This window comes from Euprymna scolopes, chromosome 12 (assembly GCF_053919585.1).
Source record: "Euprymna scolopes isolate OS-2025 chromosome 12, ASM5391958v1, whole genome shotgun sequence".
Lineage (NCBI taxonomy): Eukaryota > Metazoa > Mollusca > Cephalopoda > Sepiida > Sepiolidae > Euprymna > Euprymna scolopes.
This window is the reverse complement of record NC_136493.1, coordinates 7,658,496-7,685,524: the sequence shown is the minus strand read 5'-3', so window position 1 is coordinate 7,685,524 and position 27,029 is coordinate 7,658,496. Positions and strand designations below refer to the sequence as shown.

Here is a 27,029-nt window from a genome sequence, read left to right as displayed (position 1 = left end):
TCGAGCCTGCCTTCCTACTATCACTTTTTTTCTTTTTTGCTCAACATACACCTCCAAGCACTCGGGCAACATCGGGCTGAAATGCTAGTATATATATATATATATATATATATATATATATATATATATATATATATATATATATATATATATAAGTTTGTGTGTATCAAAATGAACTTGTCTATGCGTGCGTTTGTATATGTGTGCGGAATGGTCTCTACTAAACTCTTTTGTCAATTTTTGGTCTACAGACTTGAAACTTGATATACAGAGCATTCGTCAGCCTAATCCTAGCCATCCGCCGAGTATGTAGAAAAAGCATACTCCCAGTTCTGGACCCCTATCTGGCTCCGTATTGAGGTGGTGATTGAGGCCGAAGGTGGCTACATTGAATATATGTCAACTCTACTATATAATCAAGTTACCTGAATTAATTTTTTTAATAAAAGTTTAAAAATAAATTTGTTGTGTTTTCTTCTGGGCGGTAATTTTATTGTTTCACCTTATACAAACCAGGATGATTTGTTCGTATTTACAAAACACGTGATTTTTTTTCTCTTGGCGATGAGCATATTGATGAACACTTATTTCTATGTTTTCTTTCTTTAAAAATATTGGAATAATTTCTATAAATCTCCCTATTCTGTCCATGTAATCCATTCTATATCCCATAATCTCCAAGTTGTATCCCTTCCATTGCTGTTGCAAAGTTAGTCGAATTGCCATCGAGTTAATAACTTATCTTCCCGAGGCCCAACGCATCCTGGATAATACATGTATCATTCTCTACCGATGCGATGCGTGACACTACAGTAATTACAAACGGCTGTTTTGAAAGCTTGCCAATGAGCTGGATTCGAATCGATATTGACAAAACTCGATATAGCGTGGGTAAAGTTATTGACGCGTAACACCCAACCCAATTGACAATTGCAATCCACTACAACAATAATGCTGGGTTTAGCCAACGATATCTTTTGTAAACGTGCGATTTTATTTGTCCGTGTGTTTGCTTACAATTCTGAGAAAAGGCATTGGATATGACTTTAGTTAGGACTATGATAGCAGCAATCAGCACTCCGTTAACACCGCCAATGACGCCTGATAATCATTCGTCACGAAATTGACAGTTACGTGGATGTTATGTTTTTGGGCTGACCCTATTAATAATGTTGAACAGTGTATACATAGCAACTTAATTAGTATCTTTATCACAACTAAACAGGCCTCATGTATGCACGCACATGCGCACGCACGTACACACACACACACACACACACACACACACATATATATATTATGTGCATGAAAGTAAGTTATGCATAGACATGCATGTTTCTAAGTATCACTTATCACCAGTATGGCTAAACTTGTTGATAAGGATCGAACTCGTCACCGCTCGATAAGTAGCCTGCTGTTTTACCAATTATCAATTTTATCACTATTAAATGCAAGATCGTTGATTTATTTATTTTTTATTAGCGATTATGTAGTGTTTTTTCTTTTCGCTCACTGATCGTTTTTTAAGAGAGAAGTTATCTGCCCTTTGTATGCATTCTAGTCGTCCTCCATTTCGGATGTATTATTTGTAATTATTAATATATTATTTTAAATATTGAAATATTTATTTAAAAATGTTTATGTGCATAAAAGTAAGTTATCCATAGACATACATGTTTCTAAGTACACTTGTCATCAGTATGGCTAAACTTGTTGATAAGGATCGAACTCGTCACCTTATCAATTTTTATGCACGATTTTTTCGCTATTAAATACAGTATTTTTATTTACTTTTTATTATATAAATTAAATAAAGTACTAAATGCTGTAGGATTAAAGATTGTATAATACTGTAAACCCAATGTCCAAATAAATATTAGTATCAATTAATTAAAATTAAAAAAAAAAAACGCTATTGATTCTAGAATACACCAGTATTTATTGCTTTGGATTTTCCACTGTTCTTTTATCTTTCATTCAACCATTTTTTACACGATCACTTCAAGTTTAATTTTCAATTTATGTGCTAATAAGCAAACTATTTTATTACCCATGCCTATTTTGCTTATAACATTTCCTCCGATGAAAATCAATGGATTAAGGAAAAACTTTAAAAAATTATTTGTACTTCTTTGTCAAACAATAAATTTTGGTGTAATTCTACATAATTTAATTAAGAATTTCCGTATATATATATATATATATATATATATATATATATATATATATATATATATATATATATATATATAAATCTCCGAAACAGTGTTTCATGGTAAACAACTGATGATCCCTTGGAAAAAAAATTGGTATTATAGTAAATTCGAGAGAGTTGATGCAGGTGATTAAATGACTTACTGACTGGATGGTTTTTTAACGAATGATAAAAAGTAATTTTTTGTATAGTTTCAAATGTTAAAAACTTCAAAGACTATATATATATATATATATATATATATATATATATATATATATATATATATATATATATACTCCTGATAAAAAAATTTAAGACTACTTGAAAATCTTCAAAAAGATACCTTTTAAACTTCACCCATTTAAGGTTACCAATACGACAACATACAAGGTTATGACAAAAACCATTTAAATAAGAAATCTTGCTATTTTTACAAATTGAGGCATTTTACACTTTATCAAAATTATAAGACCAGGCGTATAATTAAACATTTTTTTAGTTGAGTTACTGATTAGCAATCACTGTGTAAAAGTGTCACCATGCCCAAAGCAAGCAAACTTACCGAAGTTGAGAGTACTCAAATTCTAGATTTCCATAAGCAAAGTTTATCATAGCAAGCGATCGCAACTAAGGAAAATCGCAGTAAAACTGTGATTTGCAACTTTCTAAAGAACAGTGGGAATTATAAAAAAGCAAAATCCGCTGGTAAGCCCCCCCCCAATAAATTTTCCCTGCATTGAATAGAAGAATAAGACGAGTTGTGAAAGACCGGGAACTTTCTTCTAGTCAATTAAGGCAGTCACAGATGCTGATTACTGCCCATTAAACATTAGACGACGCTTACGGCAAAAAGGCATGGTAAATAAAAAGTGTGAACAAATTCCTCGCCTGCTTCCACGTCACAAGATTGACCACTTAAGGTTTGGTCGTGAATACCAAATATGGAACATTGAGAAGTGTAAGAAAGTCCTATTTTCTGATAAGAAATAAATCTAAATGGTCCTGATGGTGTCAGAAATTTAATTTCTTTCCTTCTTTATCTCTTTCCTTCTTTCCTTCCCTTTCTTGTTTTTTTTTTCGTGTTGCATTGAGCTGCTGCTAATGACGTAAGATCACGCCAGCCGTCAGTACGTTTGATTAGCTAAGGGGTTTTACCGCCTTTTTTGACAAGAAATTGAAGAGCGAATAACCAGTTTCAGATGAGAATTGATGCACGTAACATGTCGTTACGAATGTCTCGAGGAACTCAGACAATACCAGTCTTTAAAAAGGAAATGAATTTCATTATTCAGATGAACGAATAATGAAGGTATGCTGGAGTATTCAAGGAAGAAACTCCGAAAAGGAGACCAAGCTGAGGTTCCTTGGTAATGCGAAGAGAAAGAGAAAATCGATCTTTTTTCAAGTTAGAATCGGATCGTGGAAAGCGACACACGTGCGGCAATTAAAATATCATCTACGAAGTAGTCGGGATGAAAGCTCAATTATGGTCGACGTGACCCTATAAAGGACATGCCTACAGAATAAGTTTTTGCAGACTAAGGATTGTATCTAATTAGTGCTTGTACTCGGATTAATTCCTTCGTCGAAGATGAACTTTGAAAGAGTTAAAGGATTACGCGTCTTCGGAAAGGGCGAAGAGAATATATGTATAAGATACACATTAAAAGAAAAAAAGGATGATTATTGAACGATAACCACGCAGTAAGTTTCTATATCTTTCAAAACCTTTGTTAAATTAAGCTTTGCGCTTGCCTGAAGGACAATTCTACGCAGCTACTTTAGAGTCGAACAGGTGAACATTTGTATTTGAGTATATTTTGATAATAGAACTTTGCAGCTTTGCTGTTTTCCTTTCTCCCAACCCTCTGTGATCTTTTGTCCCTAATAAATGTTAATGCTTTCATGCTCTTAAAGTATCTCTTTGTTATTCATTTAAGTCCTGTTAATATTGCAGGCTATTTCCTTTGTCTTTTCTTTAAAGCTTGATTGACGTACACCTCGTGGGATAACCTTCGCGGGACGTAGCGAATAAATTTCCCACAATGGCTTCCAATGATATTGGTATAACGAAAACATGTCTCCTGAAATGTTATCCATACGTCATAGGATAGGAGGATCACTAATGGGATAATGTACCTTATCTTACAGAGGGACGATGAAGCTCCAGGTTGTGCAAGGTCCTGCAAGACAGCGGATGGTTATGTTCGCATGTTACAAAAACATCGTGAATGATGGAGGGACATCGTCTGTGTGGGGATGTATGGTTATCCCAAAAGGATAATGCTGCAGTCCATGCTGCACGACGGCCCTTGACCTTTCTGCAAGCAAATTGGGTTAATCTCTCTGGACATCCTGCATGCTCACCGTACTTGAACTCAATTGAAAATGGTTAGGGATGGATGACAAGAGATGTTTATCGAAATGGCAAACAATATTCAACAAAAAATGAACTTCGTGAAGTCATCTTTAGAAGCTGGAGCAACATCTCCCGCATCTTAATGGACACGCTTATTTCTAGCATGCCTTCAAAGAATTTTTGAAGTCATTAAAACCAGTGAAGGTAGAACTCATTATTAAATTTGGTTGTTAAATATTTCATACACTTTTCGTACAATTTCATAGAATTTATAACACCGGTCTTATAATTCTGATGAAGTGTAAAATACCTCATCTTATAAAAATGTAAATTTCTCAATAAATGTTTGGAATGAAGCCATTTTCCATAACCATTGTTATAACTATTTGTTTGTAAACAAACTGATAGTTTGAGCACTGTGCGACGGGAAAATGTTAATTTAATAGACATTTGAGGAGAAATATTTACGCGCACTGATTCGAAGTCCGATGGTTAGAGCTGCCGACTATCAACACGACGGTTGTAGGTTCGATCCACAGTTGGGAAAAGGTGTGTGTCTAGCCGTACTGATGAGTTGTGATACAAGGAAACACAGTACTGTATGTGGATAATTATATATATATATATATATATATATATATATATATACAGAGAGAGAGAGAGAGAGAGAGAGAGAGAGGGGAGGGGGATAACAAACAGTGAGTTGCAGCAATCTAGAATGGACTTCTTATCGATCTATCTATCTAGCTAACTATAAATTTTTATTTCATATAGCTACGTAAAATGTTATAAAGATATATAACGTTTTATGTATTGATTTTCAGTATATTACTTCAACAATGCTCAATAGTTGAGTAAAGTTAGGTAGTAAGCTATGAATGTATATGTATGGCAATTAAGCTACACAGACAACATTCATGAATTAGTATAGATTTCTTGCACACAAATAAAATTAATGTGCTCATGTTACTCAGATATATACGAAATAGTAAGTAACTGAGCACTATAACAAGGATTAATTTCACTACTAGAAATATTAATTTGAGAACTTTAAACATAGAAACATCATTTAAAAATACCTAACAGCATGCAGAAATAGATGTGCAATAAAAGGTTAACTAATACGTCGGTAACTAATGCATTGGTGAATCCATTTTTATTCTTAACGAAAAAATCACCTAAATCTCACAACCTAAAAATACACGATGATGGATCCTGTGGTTAGCATTGAAAGTAATCTATTAATTATGATTAGAAATTTAGAGTTTTATAAGCCAGTATCAACATAATAATTTTCAAAATAACTACATAATGTTGTCAAAACATATACACCTCTTATTAATTTTTTTTTTAAAAGCAAATGCAACTCTAAAATCTATATTTTTATAAAGTAATAGGGTTCGTGTGTTTCTGTCTGTGTGTACAGCTCTCCATCATCAACGAAATATAAAGGAGGTAAGAGGGTAGATCTCTCCTGGTAGAGAAACATTAGAACCCATTTTAGGATGTTTCTGTTATAGGAGACATAAGAATCTATGCCTAATTTCTTTATATACTAGTCTACAAACCACCCCCATATCGAATGACTTATGCTCATTTGCATATCACATTATATTAAATCTCTTTAACTAATTACCTCGACCTTATTACATATTGGAAATATTCTAATCATTTCAACTGTACTATTTACAAAATCTATTTAACATTTAATTATTTAATATATTTTCATTTAATTTTATATTCGATTTATTTCACTTTACGTATATTATCAAAACAATTCATTGGCGAGCAAAGCTTTATGGTTTGGGATTGTATTGAAAATGTAATGGAAATTTCAATTTCGTTCCGTTTTAATCTTTTATATTTTACTTGCCAATATAATTGAAAGAATACAATTCAACTATCGTAATTTTATATAAATAAACAAAAACAAATATTTTAAAATAAAACTTTATTAAAAAATAAATAATTTTATTTTTAAATGAAAAAAATCAATTTAGTAAAATAATTGTATTAAACACCCCCAGCCTTGTCAGCAAACCTGTAAACCTATAAAAGTTAACATTTCGAATGTAAACAGTGATTTTTCGATTTTGTTAGCGCTTGCCGCAATTAAACACAATTAAAACGGGACTAACTTTATTTCCATTCTATTTTTTAAACAACCCCCAAAACATAACGCTCTCTTCCAGTTATAGCCAATTTTTTTTTAATTAAATAAAACAGGTCAAAATAAACAGATAAGCGCATTTTCTTTTACATTTTTCTTACAACCATTGTCAACCAACTGCAGGATATCGTTACTTTTGTGGGGTTGTTTTAAAAATGGCACGGAGATTATAATTTCGTTCCAATTTAATCTTTCTGGTCGAGCCTATTTCGAAAGCCTGTTTATCATAGATTTGAACTACAAATAATTTATTACATTTTGATTATTACTATCTTAAGACTTAAAGCTTATATTTATTTCATTTTTCTATTTATATATTGAATTAGTTATTTCCAGTCTTATTTAAACTTAGTGCTTTCTTTAAACCGGATTACTTTTATATATAAATTTAAAAGAGATATAAATAATAAAATAAAAAGGTTATGTAATTTAAAAGAAATACACGTACTCACAAAAGCAGAACTTTTTTTTACACATTTTTTTCTTTAAAACCATAACAATGAGACTAACAATTACCTAGATCTTAGTAATTATTTGTTTTAATAGAACTGTTTTAATTGTACTGTTTACTTAGTTAACCTAAGTTGGTATTACATTTATTTTACATTTACTTTTTTTTTTAATTATTACTTTTAGACTGTGGCGTTTACACCCGGAAGTAATGAGTCACACGTAGGTCGCTTTTATTCATTCCTTTTGGTCAAGATCAAAGTGTAGTATCTGTTCTTCAGATGCTGCACTTCATTTTCTTGTTCTCTTTCGGTGGAGGAGAAATCCTTCACGACTGAGACAATTTTTATTTTTGTACCTTTTCTCCACGTTAAAAAACGACCCTGGTGTCTAACTCTGTCCCGTGGGGAGGCATAGTAAATAGGTACAATATAATTGTTTATAATTGTACTATTCAGAAATATTATTTATAGTTCGTCCATTTCAGTTAGTATACATTTCCTTTACGCTTAATTAATTTACAATCATTAATATCGTTAAACAATTCCGTTTAAAACCGAAATTATGCCACCCAAACGAAGTAGAAACGAAAGTGAGGAAGAAAGAATGGAAAGATTGGAAGCTAATAGACTAAGAGTTGCTGCAATTCGCTCCAATGAAAACAATTCAGATAGAGAAAGACGTCTAGAACTTAACAGGATACGTCAAAGAGAAAGGAGAGCAAGACTGTCAGATTTGGAAAGAGAAACCCAACGTGAAGCTGACAGAACTAGACATGCTGTAAGGCGGTTAAATTCATCACAAGATGAAATTCAAGAAAGGCAAAGATATGCACTGGAAAGAGAAGCAATATTACGATCGAATGAATTATATGAGGTAAGTAGACGTACACAAGGTGAGTTGAGAGTGGCTCAACGACATCAGAATGAATCGGAAACCCAACGAAGCTTTCGCCTATACCAAGGGCAACAACGAGAGGCTGCATGGAGAGAGAGTATGACTTTGCCCCAGCAATTGACAGAAAACGAGGCAGCTAGACAACGAATGACTGCTTTGAGACACCATGAAATAGAACACTGCAATAGAAAAGGATGGCACTACAACAAAAATGACTCTCTCACTACAGCTGATATAGGAAAAATGGACAAAGTATGTCAACATTGCTCAGCTGTAAAATTTAAAGGAGAAACCCCTGGTTGTTGTTGTTCTTCTGGCAAAGTTGTGCTTGATAGCTTTCCACCACTGCCTCAGTTGCTTCAAGATTTGCTCTCCGGCAATGGTCCCATCTCTAAAGATTTTCTGCAAAATCTACGCAGTTATAACAATTGTTTTGCAATGACATCATTTGGTCACAAAATTGCGGCAGTACATGGGTGGAATCCTTCTTTTAGAATTCGAGGCCAGGTTTGCCACCAGATTGGGAGTCTTTTACCACCTGAAGATGAAACAGCAAAGTTTATTCAAGTCTACTTCTTGGATAGTCTGGAAGAGGAACTACATAATCGGGGACGTGACAGTAGACTCAATAGAGACATTCTCCAAAGTCTGACTGAATTTTTACATGAGAACAACAGCTTTATTTGTCAGCTGAAAACAACAAAGGAGAGGATTGAAGAAGAACACTTGGTAGAACATAAAGTTGTCATAAGGGAAGACCGAAGGCCGCAAGAAGAGCATCCACGGCGATTCAATGCTCCAACAACAACGTATGAGATTGGAATATTAATGGAGAATGAACCAACAGCTAACCGGGATATTGTCTTGCGTTTTAGAAATGATACATTAAAATGGATCTCCGAACTACATCCCCTCTACGATACTTTAATGTACCCGTTAATGTATCCCTATGGTTCTCCATCTTACAACATCTACATGAAGGCATCCAATGGGCGAAAAGTTACCCAACAGCAATTTTATTCGTACCATTTAATGACTCGGCCTGGAAACTATTTTCTCTGGTACCGAAGGCTATTTCAACAATGGCTGGTGGATGTGTACTGCAAGATTGAAACAGAACGTTTACAGTTCCTGAGGCGTGAGCAACAGACCCTGAGAGCTGACAATTATAGCAACTTGAGAGATTCAATTCTTAGGGAGGATGGGAATCCAGAACAGTTTGGTCAACGAGTTGTACTTCCGGCAACTTATACAGGAGGCCCTCGATACATGTTTGAGCGTCAAAGTGATGCCATGGCATATGTTCGGCGAATGGGCCGAGCCGACCTCTTCATCATGTTCACAACAAATCCAAAGTGGACAGAAATTACAGAAAATTGTCTTCAAGGGCAAGACCCTCAGGATCGTCCAGATATTGTTGCCAGGGTTTTCAGGCAGAAGCTAAAAAAGTTACTTGAATTTATTAAAAAGGGAGGATTTGGCAGGTTGAGGGCTTTCCTGTACAGTATTGAATATTAAAAAAGAGGACTGCCGCATGCACACATCCTCACCTGGCAGGCCCCAGAGGACAAACTTCTACCAGAAAAAATGGATCTCTGCATATCTGCAGAGATCCCTGACAAAGAGGAAGATCCTGATCTTCATGCTAAAGTGATGGCACATATGGTGCATGGACCTTGTGGACCATTTAATCCAAATTGTCCATGTATGATTGACAACAAATGTTCCAAAAAATACCCAAAAGAATTTCTTCAGTGTACCAAGCAAGGCCAAGACTCTTACCCCAAGTACAGGCGAAGAAAACCAGAAGATGGAGGCCAGACTGGTACAATAAGGATGAAGAGAAATGGTCGGTATGTTAATCAAGAAATAACAAACCAGTGGATTGTTCCGTACAACAAGGTCCTCCTTCAGCAGTTCAACGCTCACATTAACGTAGAAATTTGCAGCTCGATCCAAAGCATCAAATATGTCCTCAAATACGTGAATAAAGGATGTGATCAAGCAGTGTTTGAACTACAAAGAACTGATGGAGCAGCTAACCAACAAGGCCAAGTACAAAGTCACATTGTGGATGAGATCCAGCAGTTCCAGAATGCAAGGTATGTCGGCAGTTCAGAGGCAGCCTGGAGGATATTGGAACATCCCATCCATGAACATTTCCCCCCAATTGTACAACTTTCTGTTCATCTTGAAAATGGGCAGCGTGTCATGTTCTCAGCTGATACTGCTCTGGAACGAGCCCAAGGTCCACCGCCTGCCACAACTTTGACAGCATTTTTTCAACTCTGCCATGAGGATGACTTTGCAAGGGGTCTCAAATACGTAGAAGTCCCTGAGTTTTACACTTGGAACAAATCGACAAAGAAATGGATGAGAAGAATGCGTGGGGTACAAGTTGAAGGTACTGAAAATGATGATGTGTGGAAGGCACCATGCATTGGGAGAATCTACACGATTAGTCCAAAAGCAGGGGAGTGTTATTTCTTACGCCTGTTGCTCAATGAGGTTGCTGGTCCAACTTCATTTCAAAATTTGCGAGCATACAATGGTCAGGTGTTTGAAACATACAGAGCAGCGTGCCTTGCTCGAGGCCTTCTAGAAAATGACCATCACTTGCATCAAGCAGTAGGAGAGGCAAGTGCCACTCAATCACCTTCAAATTTGCGAAGCCTATTTGTGATAATTTTAACAGCCTGTGAGCCAAGAAATCCTCTTGAGATCTGGATAGCTTTTCGTGATGTAATATCTGAAGACATTCTTCACAGATACAGGCAAGAAGTTAACAATCCAGAAGCAGATTTTAATGAGGACATCTACAATAAAACTCTTTGTCTAATTGAAGAAAAAGTTCTCCTTATGTGCGGTCAACCATTGGCAAGCTATGGATTACCTGCACCAATGCAAGGGAGAGATGAAAGACTCGCGAGAGAGTATCAACGTGAAGTTACTTATAATCTTGAAGAACTTCCCTACAAGCAGAAAATATGCAAGAAAAACTGACCGATTCTCAAAGAGAAGTTTACAATTCATTCATGGCAATGTTGGAAGCACAAGGTGAAATGAACAAAAACATGATGTTTCTTGATGCTCCAGGTGGTACGGGCAAGACTTTTGTAATCAATTTGATCCTTGCAAAGATTAGATCCATGAGAAAGATTGTGCTTGCAACAGCATTCAGTGGCATTGCTGCTACTCTACTACAAGGTGGCCGCACTCTTCACAGCACTTTTAAAGTACCCTTGGATACTCATCGAATGGATCAGCCAGTTTGCAAAATTACTGGTAACTCAGCCTTGGCAAATGTAATTAGAGACACCTCTGCAATCATTGTAGACGAAGCCCCAATGACGCACAAGAGTGCTTATGAAGCAATTGACCGAACACTGCAAGACATCACAGGAAACAAGAATCCCATGGGTGGCATTCCAACCTTATTTTGCGGTGATTTCCGTCAAATCCTCCCAGTGGTTAAAAATGGCACAAGGGCTAACATTGTCAATGCAAGTTTGAAACAATCCTATCTCTGGAGGCACGTTATAGTGAAGAGACTGACTACTAATATGAGAGCCTATATCTCTGATAACACAGCTGCAGCAGACTTCTCAAAATTGCTTCTCCAAATCGGTAATGGTCAGTTTCCTATCACTTCTTCACCTGACACAATTAAGATTCCAACTGCGCTTGGTAAATGTGTCGGTAATCAGAAGCAACTGAAAGACAAAGTGTACCCAGACCTGCAAAACAATGGAAAATCACCGGATTGGCTTGCTGAGAGGGCTATTATTTCGCCATTAAACAGCAATGTGAATCATTTGAACAATTCAATAATGGATGAATTTCCAGGAGACACAAAGCAATACAAGTCAGTTGATTCAGCTACTAATGAATATGAAGCTGTTCACTACCCTGTGGAGTTTTTAAACTCTTTGGAGATATCTGGAATGCCTCCACACATTTTAAATCTCAAAATTGGATCGCCAATCATGATTCTTCGATCCTTGGAACCGCCAAAAATAACAAACGGAACCAGATGTGTTATCACCAGATTGCACACCAATGTACTTGAGGCCACCATTTCCTGTGGTCCCTACAAAGGCGAAACCGTTCTACTGCCAAGGATCCCCTTAGTTCCATCGGACTCAGTACTTCCATTTAAATTCCGGAGACTCCAATTTCCTGTGAAGGTGTGTTTTGCAATGAGCATAAACAAAAGTCAAGGTCAGACATTTAACACCATTGGCGTAGACTTGACATCAGACTGCTTCAGTCACGGTATGTTCTACGTCTCCATCAGCCGGACAGGAAGTTCAGAAAAACTCTACATTCTGGCTCCAAATCAAAGCAGAAGAAATGTAGTTTACCCTGAGGCTCTTTAGTGAAAAGTTCGAGAAATGGATATGAGGAAAAACTGACATGATCTGATTGTGGTAAGTTTTTAGTATTGAATGTGCAAGATAAAATTTAAGCAAGAGTTGAAAATGACTTCAATGAAAAATTTACTATGTAACATCAAGTAACCTTCCTTTTTGATGAAAATGTTTTGTGAAGTTCCTGATTGAATTTCAGTCACTACAAGAGGTAGTTAAAATGTTAATCACCTTATGCAATCGTTGCTCTTACAACATCAACTTACTGGAAAGGTGCCCACAGATTTTGGTACCCGAGTGCGCAACAAAGCTCCGTGCGAAGCACGGGTATCTTTGCTAGTTAATAAATAAAGGTTTAATAAATTAATCACAGAATATATTACAAAAAACACACACGCTACTATATATATATAAAAATGCAGATAGACTTAAAATTAAAGATTAATATGATAAAAATTGAATCCCAACATACATCATACTAAAGGATCATAAAAACAATTTCGACAGCAAACTAATTACTGGACTAATTAATCAGACAAGATACGAAATAAGAATTAGGATAGCAAGTTGCTTCAATATTCACTCGAAGATAAAAATGGATCTAGAATTAAATAAATGAGTCAAATTCCGACACAACCGACCACGGTGGAGGGTGATTGCTCTGGAAGGACGAGTTACGGAGAGCTAAATTAGAGCTATGGTTTAAAATTTCCCCAAAAAGAGGCCAGCGAAAGAGAAATAAGAGCTTTTTTTTATTTAATGGCAGGTTTAGGAAAACAGCAGATAACCCTGCCAGTTAGAAGAGAGATGGCATGGTCGCCGATGTGAAATATATTTTTCTTTTAACGAAAAAAAAAACCCCAAAACAAAACAAAACAAAGTCGAATTTATGAAACAATAAACTGTGAATTATTTGGAGATATCTAGCGGATTGTTTAGGCTAGAGTTTTGACCAGAGAGGGGGGGGGGTCAAAGACGAGCTCCTCTAAATCATCGCAGACGATAGACATAATATAATCGTTACTTTGCGATAACTATGCACTTAACATTAAAAATAAAGTGAATATAAATATAAATGAAACAGAAAACCAAAGCAAAAATAAAAATAAAAAATACGAGAATAATAATATAAATCTTAAATCTCATGAATAAAAGCAATATAATATTGAACAACAGAATCGCATGACTATAGTCATGAATCACTGCGAACAAAGCTCTCGCGAGGTTGTTATTTTTTGTTGATTTTCTGCACAAATTTGAATTGCGAAATCTCTCTTTTGTGATATCGCTACACCAACGAATAAACTGTCTATTGTTAATATTGGTTTCTAGCTGACATTGCCAATCATCCAGGATAAATAATTATAACCCTACGTTTTACTTCAGAATTATGAATTGCTGTCAGATGATATTTAACACCTGTTTGGCAAGATAAAGAATGACACAAATGAAAATTACAATAATGACCTCGTGATTTGTGACCTTGACATTCCATTAAAAATAATCCTCAGTAAAAACACTTGAAGCTTGCTCTTAACCTTACTCTCTTTCTGTGTTAAATGAAGGGATAATTGTCATTTTTGTGATGTTAAATAAAACTGTTGATTTTGACTCACGCCTTTTTTGGCGGAAGTCTTACCAAGTATAACCGGAAGAACCCCTTCAAATTAATAGTTACGTAATTCAAGTTCAATTTTAAACTAATTTTAAATTAATTTTAAAACTCTACATAAAATACTTTTTATTTTGAAAGTATGTTTTAAAGTTTGCATAACGGTATAGCGTTTACATTTAAATATTTTAAAACTTTTGTAATAAAATATATTTTTTAATTTTTACATTAAAAAAAATTCATGTAAAATTTTTAAAAGTCCGTGTGAAGACTAAAAGGTATTACAAGTTAGAAAAACATTTAATCCAAGGCATGAAAATTGTTAAACAAAATGTTTTTACTATAGGCTTTAAAATAAAGGTACAAGATTCAATTTGAAATTTATTTATCTTCAAAGTGCACTTTTATAAATTTTACAAAGTAAGGTATAAAAATTTAATTTAAATTGAATAAAAAAATTACCTTGGATTAATTTTATGTAATGTAATTATGTAATGTTGCACTTTAAAAAAATCATTGAAAAATGTATATCTATATCATTAATTGCTAGATGAAAGATAATGTTTTTAAATTGCAACAAAATGTACATTACATAAAATAATTCCAAGGTAATTTTTTGATTCAATTTAAATTAAATTTTTATACCTTACTTTGTAAAATTCATAAAAGTGCATTTTGCAGATAAATAAATTTCAAATTGAATCTTGTACCTTTATTTTTAAAGCCTATAATAAAAACATTTTGTTTAACAATTTTCATGCCTTGGATGAAATGCTTTTCTAACTTGTACCTTATCTTTTAAGATTATATTTTCAAAGTTTCCTTCTCTCTATTTCAGTTTGTATTTCTCCTCACACCACAACTAGTTTTTGCAACCCCCTCTTTGTATCATTACATGTCTGAATATTCTCTCTGTTTCAGTTTGTATTTCTCCTCACACCACAACTCATTTTTTGCAACCCCCTCTTTGTAATACAGGTCTGAATAATGAGAAAATCTGAAATTTTGTTTAACAAAAACTTTAAAATAACTCTTTAGATTAATTTTTTTTAGAATAGAAAATCTTTAAAATTTAATAAGGAACATATTTCATATAGGTTTCACTCTCTCTTTCTCTTTCTCTCTCTCTCTCTCTCTCTCTCTCTCTCTTTCACACACACAAAAATGCAAATCTTTGACGATAAGATAGAAACTCTGGCGAGCCAAATGCTTTCGACGCCATTTTAGAATAAACAAATATTTGAGAGTCGTTCAGTCATGCCCTTTCATCTTTCATAGTTGCACATCACTTGTCACGCACAGAGTGCCGAGGTTTAGATACGAGCCTCAATGGTGGGTTACGCGATATGATTGACATATTCACGAGGAGGGGTTAAAGTTGAACAAGTATTTTAAACGAATAACATTCACGTGATTTGTAAGTACGTCATCGGAAACAGCCGGTGAAAAAAATTCCGACACAAAATGACGTTTGAATTTGAAGAAAATCGCATTTCGTATTATTTTGTTTTGATTCTTGATTATATATATATATATATATATATATATATATATATATATATATATATATATATATATATATATATTTGATTATATAATAAAATCTTAATTAAGTAATTAATAAGCGAGCAAAGTTTGCGCGAGAATTAATACATGAAATTAGTTTTACATAAAAAAATAAACTAATCCACCTACTCTGTCCTCCTCTATTGAATAAAGCATCTGCGTGCTCATAAATTAATTACTATTTTGTCACAAATATAAAGAACAAGGAAATATATTTTTACTCTATTTTTTTTATAAGAAAGCCACCATTTATCAAGGCTCGAAAGCAACTCGAGGATAAGGGTTAATAAATGTACGGTGATCATCGGTACAACAGCGTAGTAATAGTGGTGGAAATTTTATATCATTTGATTGTTTAAGGTGACGGCTTAACAAGAACTTGTTTACATTAAACTTGAAGACGACTATATTGTAGTCAGCAGGAAAGCAGGCCAGCGGAATAGAGTTCTACAAGCGGGCAGTTTTAGGAAACATTTAGATTCAGGCACATATAGAGAGCGGGGAAAATTATTGATAGAGGTTTCAGCTAAACGAGTGTTTTTTTGTGAAAGTTTGGCAAGGGGGGACCGTAGAGTGGAAGGCAGATGAGCACTTACTATGGTAGGCTAGCAACGTCTCTTCTGTGGGAAAGAGGTGGCAGGGAAGAGAAAAGGGCATCACCTACTAGGTTTCGAAGCCGGTTTAGCACTCAGACAAGGCAGGATAGGGTGCTCCGAGCAGCTGCTGCCCACATATGGCAAATGTACTCTATATTAAAAGCGAAAGAAAATTTTTCCTTTACTTTTTATTATTAGTTATTAGTAAGATTAAGCCTCCTCTTCGTTGCTTATAAAATTAAATTTGTATACGGTATTATTATTTCATTACTTATCATTATCAGTTATTACTAAGATTAAGAATACGCCCGCCTTTGCTTTGCGCATACGCATAACTTTGTATTCTTTCCTTTTATTATTATCAGTTGTTATAAGGATTAAGATAAAGCACATTTTTTCTCTGCGTATACATATAACGTTCTATTCGTGATTTTTCTTTTTCGTTATTATTATTAACTATTATTAATACCAAGCGCCCTCATTCTTTACATATACAAATTTGCATACATAGTTACTCTTTTCTTTTTTATTACTAGCCTGGGTGCCCGGTGTTACCCGGGTGTTTCGAGGTGTGTGTTGAGCAAAAAAAAAAAAAAAAGAAAGAAAGAAAGAACAAGAAATTGTAGGCGAAGAAGAAAAACAACGTAAAAAACGTGACGTCTTTGTCTTTGTGTCCATCGCCAAACCGGAAGTCGCGAATGTTTAAATTAAGGCTAGTCAAAAAGAGGAGGTGACTTTCGAAAATATCGGGTGAAAAAGACCCCTCCCTGTAGAAAAGTGCCAAGTTGAGGGTAAAGGAATTAATGTTTTTAACCAATTTTTCGATATTTGTCGCCCAAAGGATCGGGCTTCAACCCGATATCGATCGCGTGAAAATCCGTCGCCTCTGTCGAAAGTTTTAGGCATACATACATACATTTAAGTAGACAGGTAAGATTTATATTATAGACTAGCGGGGGTACCCGGCGTTGCCCGGGGGTGGTGAGGTGTATGTGTGTGTGTGGGGGGGCTGTATATCAAAACAAAATGGAGAATTAAGAATAAGGGAACGTAATAACCCTGTTTAAATATTACTTTTTTAAAATCGGACCCCCCAAAAAAAAACAGCGAACGTGATGCAAAATAAAGAATATGCGAACGATGTGCAAACTTCTGTCAAAAATAGGAAAAACAAAAATAAAAACAAGCAGCGAAAATGATGGAAAAAAAAAAACGAACGAAAAAATAGCACAACTAAATAATTAAAATTAAAAAAATCGAAAAGAATATCTGATAGCTCGTCTCGAAGAGTGATCTTAAGATAACGACGCTGCTACTATAACGACCGGTCTATGACCGCGTGAGAGAAATTTGGTCGTTTTTTTTAATATTTAAACTAATTCAAGAAAGAACGTTTCTTGTGCGTACGTGTTTGGCTAAATATTAATGAAGGAACGATTTTTACTACCCCTCCCTGTAGAAAACTGTCCAGTTGAAGGCGAGGAAATTAATGTTTTTAGCCAATTTTTCGATATTTGTCGTCCGAAAGGTCGCGCTTCAAAACGATCCCAATCTCGTGAAAATCTGTCATCTCTGTCGAAAGTTTAGGTAGTAATATCCATACATACATTCAAACAGACAGATGAGGTTTATATTATAGATTATCAGTGACTATTAAGATTAAGAGTAAGCCCTTCATCTTCGCTTTGCACATCACTTAATTTGCATACGTGATTATTGAAGCGAGCCGGACACACATACGTTCAATTTTATGATATTGAATAAATGAAATGTCAACTCACCCATCAATGAGGGGGTACTTTTCTAGGATGCTGTTTGCAATCTCCAGGCTTGATGAGGCTCTGTTCTTTCTGGCCGACTTGGTCAATGGCACTGCTATGGACACGCTAAGAATGACCAGTAGAAGTAGACAAATCGAGAGAACTATCCATTTCCTTGAAGAGAGCGCAGAGGTGAGTTCTCTGAACCGAGAAGGCATTTCTATCTCACTGTAAAGGCCTCACTAAATAATTATTGGCAATTAGCTGAAAATAAAGAAATAAATTAAAAAAAGATAAAAAAAACGGAAGTTTCAAAATTTTTAGGATGAAAGATTTGGGATATTCGGACTATTGTTTCTGGCAACCATACATAACTTCTCCTAGCCACTTCCTGTTTTGAACGTCATAGGATTTTTTTTACTCACGTTCACCCCAAACAAGGCAGATCACCACGTGGACGTAAGGGGCTAATAATTGGGACCATGATTAAGAAAGATTAATAAGATGTTTGATTTACGTTGCATTTAAACTTCTGCATATCAGTACATTCAGGGAATCAGGTAGTAGGAAGGGAATTCCAAAGTCTAGCTGTTTTAGGAAAGAAGCTGTTAGAGTAGAACGCTTTCTGGCATTTAGGAACCTCAACAGTGAAGGGGTGTGATTGTGTTGCTAAGCGGGTTTGTCGGAAATATATACTACGAGGTCGCACAACGAGGGGGAAAGAGAGACTAGTGGTAGATGCACCAGCCCAGATTTGGCAACAATATTCCATGCATGGGTGAATGCAGATATTAAATTTATTACATGTGAAAAAATTCATATGTTATATTTAATATTCATTATTTGTGTAAAAAGTTTTCTGTAAACAACCATACGAAAGACATACCAAAATCATTTCGCCAGAATTGAACAGAGGGGATTGCAAATTGCATTGTTATGATAACCTCACTTATACATTCATGACCTGAAAGTTTCACTTCTGTGTTGGAGATATTGCCGGTCTGAGACTGTAAGAAAGCAACCGCTGTCATAAACATTGTTTGAAGCAGAGATACGTCATTGAATACCTAGCAAAAATGAGTTAAGAATAGTAGAATATAGAAAAATTCTGGAATACAAAAATCGCTTCTTTTTTTAAAATTATACCACTCCTGTCTTCGTAACTCTTCAACTTTTTGAGTGAAAAAATGAATTACTTTTACAACGGCCCTTGTATGACAAAATCCGCCTGGACGCTTTGGCACAGCCATCGTTTATCGCTAACAAAAGTGCATTAGAATGGTGGTGATTATGTAGAAAAAAAAAACAAACAAATTCTGGAGCATAAAATGTCGTCCGTTTTAAAGATCAGTTTTTGGAGTTAAAAATAGGAAGCTTCACTTTTGGAACGACACTTGTATTTTTTAAAAGATGTATAAATAAACATTTATTTTTAAATATCAGTTTACAATTATGCAGCAAAATCCAGCAATGTTTTGGCATCACCAATTGGAACGTGTTTAAGTTTATTTCCAGGCAAGATCGACACCGCAAGGTTTTCGTGACCCCTATCTAGTACATATACTCTTCATAAAACAACACCAAATTTATCTGAATAAATATATTTACTCAGTATTTTAAATGTATTACGAAACAGATTTCCACTATATATATATATATATATATATATATATATATATATATATATATATATATATATATATATATATATACAAGTAGTAGTTGTCCGCCCACCATTGCCCGGTCGTAAAATACGCATAAATATGATATTTTCATTAATGCATATTTCGTATTTATTATTATAATAGACCCAATATATAGTAATGATTTAAAAAGTTAAACCCGTTCACCACCACCAGGAATCGAAACCAAAACGTTTAGCTTACGATTTACTTTTTCCTTTGACGTTAATTCCTGAGCTATGAACACATGTTTGCTGCGAGGCTAAAAATTAAAACACGAACCAATAGCTATTACGTTACGCATACATATTTGTAATGTCCTTCGACCATCACCTAGCAAATTCCATTTCTTTAATTTTCACAGTTTTGCATTGATTTTCCCCGGCTAAAACCGAAATATACAGTTTCGCATGGTTTCGAATATCCTATATATTAAGTTACATGTCCGTAGGCCAAAAACTGACAGAGGAGTTTGGTAGGCAAATTTTTTAAACTTACATATATACGCATGCATAAATATATATATATATAGGTTTGTGTTTACTGTAACCTTTTTACAAAAATATTACGCAAGTATAAATCATGTAGAATATCTGCATGAATATAATTACACATAATAGTTAACTAAAGATGATCATCCCACAAGAAAACTGAAAAAACTGATATGGAATTAATTAAAATGAATGTTTAAAAGAATATGCAAATTAGCTAGATCTTTTTTAGAGGAATGCAATTCCACGACGCATATATAACAATGTTGTATTTTCTTTTTAAATAAATAGAAATTTTTTTAATATGAATATCAATACACACACAGACACACACAAAATCCATAAGAGTATAGAAAGATATCTACACTCAGATAAATTTGTTCTTGTGTATTGATATTCATATTAACAACCATTTTTTCTATTTATTTATCGTTTTCCTTCTTATTTCAAACTATCTCTCTCTTACAGCAAGTAACTTAACATCTAATACTTCAGGTTTCTCTCCTTCCCCTTCGCTTCCCCTTACTTCTCTAACCCCTTTTCTTTATCCATTTAATTCCATTATTAGTACCCGCATCTAACAGCGTGATTTTAAAACACCTCTCTCCTCCCTTCTTTGGCCTTATTAACTTTCTTCCGTGTAATTTTTCGCTCTTTTCTGAATTACTTTGTGCCATGGAAGGTTATTTTGTCAATTGTCCCACTTCGAATCTTCTTTTCTATTGTTTAACTCTTTTCTATTTGAATCCTATGTATTAAAAAAAAAAAGACTTCATATACCTCTCTGCACAAAAACCATTAATTCCACGGGTTTGATTTTACTTCCACAATTCATTACAGGATTTTTCTACGTGGATTTTCATTCCTTATCTAACCCCGGATATTCTTCAAATATTCAGTGTAGCTTAATCGCCATATATATTTTATAAATTACTAAATTACTATATATATATATATATATATATATATATATATATATATATATATGGGGAGGGGTGTAAATCTCGTGGCAACTTGCAAATTAATGTGTGGTCGGGAATCAAGAACAAAAGAAATTCAGTAAGAAAATGTTTTAGAAAACGAGGTTGAGTTTCAATCACCTGAAATCGACCTAGATTCTAATGTCGTGGCCTCCAAAAATCAACAGCATAACAAGATTTGTTGGTGCAGGTGAAAAACTTTGTTGCTTTTCGTGTTGTTTGTATTTATTTGTTTGGCATTTATTCAAGTTTCAATCACGTACCAACACACCTTACGATCGTTGAAGTATTGCTTCCCGGTGGATTACCAAAGTTAGCATTCAGCTGACTCAGTATTTACCCCACAGACACTTAAATACTTCATTTTGTTTTTTAACTTTTGGAGTGACCCAACTAAGCCATACTGTTCTGTCTTTTTTAACGCTATCATACTCTGATTTATTATTTATAAATATTTGATATTTTCATGCTTGAAACCGAAATCTATTGTTATTATGTACGACAGTCGTCCAAAAGTAAAGTCTCCTTTTTTATGTTTTTAACTAAAAATCTTAAAGAGCTACAAAGACAAGGGTAATACAATTAAAACGGGCGACCTTTTGTGTTCTAGAATTTATTTTTCTGCAAATGCATTGATCGATAAATATGTTTAAAAAGTTTTATTATATATATATATATATATATATATATATATATATATATATATATATATATTAAAGAAGACACCACTTTACAAAGAAAAGGCGCTCATATTGTTGACCATTTTCAGAATGTTAGGTTTCAGCCTAATGTTGGCATACAAGTATAAAATAAGTTATTAATTATAATTTTGCCCAACCAAGATATTTCACCAGCGCAGAGATAAACCAACTTTCAAAAGCGTTCAAATTCTACGAACAGGACTCTCTTATTAACGTGGCAAGTAATTACTTAATAAGAAATATTTATAATTCTAGTCTGCACTATCGGTTTATCTAAATATGCACTTTGTGTAATTTATATGTAAATGATACCCTAAGTAGTATAAATTATATATATATATATATATATATATATATATATATATATATATATATATATATATATATGTATATATAACACTACTTAATTAAATCACATAAATTAATATACGAGAGTATAAATGTATGCGTAAACTAAAAAAAGTATTTACTTCAACAGTGCTCACTACGTAAGTAGAGCTGGGTAATAGGTTATAAAATATATTAAGCAATTAAGCTACACAGAATATTCCATGTTTCATCCATACTAGGATTTATCAGGTTTATGCTTATATATATATATATATATATATATATATATATATATATATATATATATATATATATATATATATATATATATATATATATTGTATTTTGTGTACAGAAAGTTGTTAGATGAGACACTCATGAGCATTGCCTGAAGAGAGCTTGATATGGATATCTTAAACGGTCCTAATCAACGGGCTTGAAACCGACGATACCAATGACTTGTCTCATCTAACAACTTTCTATACACAAAATACAGAATATAAATACGCTATTATATTTCAGATTTTCTTTTTAATTGAGCACTCTACTGGGTTTCTTTTTCCAAAAAAAAAAACTAATCATATATATATATATATATATATATATATATATATATATATTTATCCACGTAAGTACTGTTTCGCTGTTTCACAGCTCATCAGTGCGGCTAGACAGGCAACTGCCTCAAGCCAGAATCGAAACCCGACTGCCCAAATAGTTAATCGGATATATATATATATATATATATATATATATATATATATATATATATATATATATATCAGATGGGCGTCCGACTTGTCCGGTCGTAAAATACGCTTAAATATGATATTTCTATTTGTCCAGATTGTTACAGAGTCGTAACTTCAGAAGTAAAAAAAGTATTTGGGTGCCATAAGTTAAGTTAGAATCGAAATTGAAAGCAAAACTGCCGCATTCGAAGGTGGTGACGTTACCACTGTACCGACGTCACGTTTGTACAGTGGTAACGTCACCACATTTGAATGTGACAGTTTCATATGAACTGATTAAAAATAAACTATGGAATGGAGGGGCGCCCAGCTTTGCTCTGGTGTAAAATATGCTTAAATATGATATTTTAATTTGTCCAGATTTCGTATATATTATTATATAGTCATTTTGTTAAAAGTAACTCTTTTCCTGATCTACATTAATGATCTTCCAAATCATATCCTTACATCATTTGTAGACATTTATGCTGACGACACTACCATTTATGGTACCACATCTAAGACAGTAAACGACCAAGTTCTCTCCAATTCTCTCTCCTCTGATCTTGAGCACGTAGTACAATGAGGAAAGGAGTGGCTGGTTACTTTTAATGCATCTAAAACCAAGCTTCTCTCTTTACATCATCAATATTCTAATTCACATTTGTCTTCAATTGAAATGAATGGCTCTCGTCTTCAGGAGGCCTCAAGTTTTGACAAGCTTCTGGGCTTGACCATTACTCCTGATCTTAAATGGAACACGTATATCAAATCTGTTGCCAAGGCCGCTGGAAAAATGGTGGGATCTTTCTATCGATCCAGAAGATATCTCACTGCTGATGCTATTCTCTACCTATATAAGAGCCAGGTACGTCCAAGGATGGAATACTGTTGCCACATCTGGGCAGGAGCTGCTAGAAAGGACTTGTCCTGCCTTGATAGAGTTCAAAATAGACTTCGTAGCCTCGTAGGAGATGTCCTTTTCTCCTCCTTGCAACCTCTATCTCACAGAAGAGATGTTGCGAGTTTGTCTCTGATGTATCGTTATTTTCATGGAAAGTGTTCAACTGAGCTTCAATCTATGGTCCCCCCCTCGCCAAACTTTCACAAGAAACACTCGTCTAGCTGTAAACACTATCAATAATTTCCCCCACTCTTTATCTGTGCCTAAACCTAAACGTAGATTCCATGAACAAAGCTTCTTTCTTAGAACTGCACGCCTGTGGAATTGTCTTCCGTTTTCCTGCTTTCCGGCTGACTACAATATGGTTGTGTTCAAGTCTAAAGTAAATAAGTTCTTGATGAGCCGTTCCATATAAGTTATTAAATTTACCAAATTTTCATTACTAATGATTACTATATTGACCAATTTCTACTGTACACTCTTTAACCCTTATCCTTGAGTGGCCTCTGGGCCTTGATAATGTGGTGATGCCTTTGTAAAAAAAAAAAAAGTATTTGGGTACTATTAGCTGGAATCGAAACCGAAACTGTAGCATTTACAGCTGGTGATGTTACCACTGTACCCACATGAGATGCATACGAACTGATTAAAAATTAAAAATTAAAAATAAACAAAGATAAATGTACAATGGAAATAATGATTTCTTTTTAAAAATTTCGATCCATCTTTGAATCCTTAAAAACTATTTTAACCGGTTAAGGGCCTATAAAAGAACAGTTCAGAATAAAAAATCCAATCATGTAAGGCCTCTCGCGCTTCTATGCGACTTTTAGTTTCGGGGGAGATAGAGTTTGAAAATATGGAGACGGACAGATAGACAAAGTGAGTTTATAAATTATATATATATATATGTATACATGCATACAGATAAATTATATATGCATACACACGTGCGCGAGCGCACACACGCACACACACACACACACACACACACACACATATATATATATATGTATATCTATGTGTGTGTGTGTATGTGTGTGTGTTTGTGTGTACGCGCGAGTGGAGATATTTAATATTTGTGAGGATAAACTGAAGTGAGAACAAAGCGTATCAGAGTTAGTAGAGGTGAAATAACCAAATTGGTAATAAAACATAGATGGCAAAGACATAAGTATCTGAAGATCTACATGTAAGCAATTATGTCCATGTGAAATGTTGTACTCGTTTAAATTTACTCGTTACAATTATTCAGTTACTAATTGCTGTCATAAATTAGCCGATATTTGGGTCGGGTCACTTACACGCACATGAGCTTTTTTTTTTAACAAATTCAATCTATTGTTTCCGTGGGAGAGGGGGGCGGGTTAAGTTAAGTGCTTGTATCAGGTCAGCTATTAACTCTACACTGATCACCAGATCACTTACATCTATTTACCTACATAAATGTGAGCTGAGAAATCGTATATCGTGCTATTATTTAAATTGTTTAAATCTCTCCCACAGAAGAGACGTTGCGACCCTGTCTTTGTTTTATCGTTATTTCCATGGCAGGTGCTCGTCTGAGCTCCAATTCCTCGTCCCCCCTCGCCAATCTTTCACGAGAAACACCCGTCTGGCTGAAACTACTGTCAATAATTTTCCCCACTCTCTATCTGTGCCTAAATCAAAACGTAGATTCCATGAGCAAAGCTTCTTTCTTAGAACTGTACGCCAGTGGAACTCTCTGCCGCTTGCCTGTTTCCCACCTGACTACAACTTGGACGTCTTCAAGTCCAGCATAAACAAACTCCTGAAAAACCACCCTCTTAAGTAAGACACTCTATCAAAACCCCCAATACTAATAATTACTACAATACTATCTCATTGATTACTGTACATGCAGTAACCCTTATCCCTGAGTGGCCTTCGGGCCTTGATAAGTGGTGACCCCCCCATGTAAAAAAAAAATAAAATAATAAAATAAAATAAAATTTTACTTATCAAAAGAAAAAAAAATGTTTCGTCTTGGTACGAAGATTATATTGTTTTTTTTTTTTGTATGCGTAGATATATGCGTTATGCGGACAATGGCATTTATATATATATATATATATATATATATATATATATATATATATATATATATATATATATATATACTAGCGGGGCTATCCGGCATTGCTCTGGACCGTATAAACAATGAGAAAATCTAATTGAATTTTTAATATATTTGTTAATATTAGTAGAGAGGAATTTTTAATAGCTATGTAGCATGCTATTTTGAGCATTAAATAGTTGCTATTTTGAGCATTAAGTAGTTACCATCTGATAATGACGCTGGAAAAATTAAGAGTAGTTTTCAAATGTTTTTTTTTAATTTCAGCACAGTCTCCTTATATTAACAGAAGAAAATCAGCAAATCCATTCACATTTCCTATGCATTGTTTACATTTAGAAATCGAGTAATTATGATCTTCGTCGATAAATATATGAAATCAGTCATAGTTTGATTTGTTCCAAATCGATGTTCTTGAAAATTTGATATTTGACATTTCTTGAATGCGATAATCACGATGGTATAATTATTTTGACCGGAAAATAAATATTTAACTGTGTGTATCCGCCCCACAAAACAAAACAAAAACAAAAATACCAATGTTAAACTTGGAAACTGTGCCCCCCCCCCAAATAAAAGAAAATAACGATGTGAAACTTTCCATAACGCTCGGAAATATGTAAACAGAAAAAATAAAAATCCAACGTAACGAAACGAAATAAAACAAATGAATTAGTAAATGGTACAAAAAAAAATAATTAAAAAAAATGAAAAAAACTAACGATGTCAAACTTTCCAGAAAGATCGAAAAATGTAAACAGAAAAAAGAAAAATCTGAGGGAACGAAACGAAATAAAACGGAAATGATTAAAAAAACATGGGAAGAATCCGTGTGTATATATGTATAGTTATTAGCGTAGCGGAATGGAACGAAACGAAATATAACGGAAATGATGTAATATATGGTTAAAAAATAAATAAATAAAATAAATAAATAAAAATAAAATGGAAAGAATCGGTAATTTGTTTGTAATAGTATAAAAATGTGTAAAACGTGTAAGTAATGTATTTATCTTTCCTAGTGTATAAATGCGAACAACGTATAAGTAAGAGTGGTGCGTTTTTTCCAATAGGAAGCAGTTCAGTTTTTTGTAAGCAACTAATAAACCCGTAAACGGTGGGTGTCCGTAAAAGT

General features: G+C 34.0%; 1 protein-coding gene across 2 annotated transcripts in view; it reads right to left on the bottom strand.

Annotated features, from left to right (window-relative positions):
• Nucleotides 1-27,029, bottom strand: part of LOC145291160 (dipeptidase 1-like) — a 227,126-nt gene that overhangs the window by 145,985 nt on the left and 54,112 nt on the right. For both annotated transcript variants that reach the window (XM_080136687.1, XM_080136686.1), the window contains exon 2: nucleotides 17,999-18,241. In XM_080136687.1, coding sequence (XP_079992813.1) covers nucleotides 17,999-18,195 — 197 coding nt within the window. In that variant the 5' untranslated portion in view covers nucleotides 18,196-18,241. The remainder of the gene's footprint in view (nucleotides 1-17,998; nucleotides 18,242-27,029) is intronic.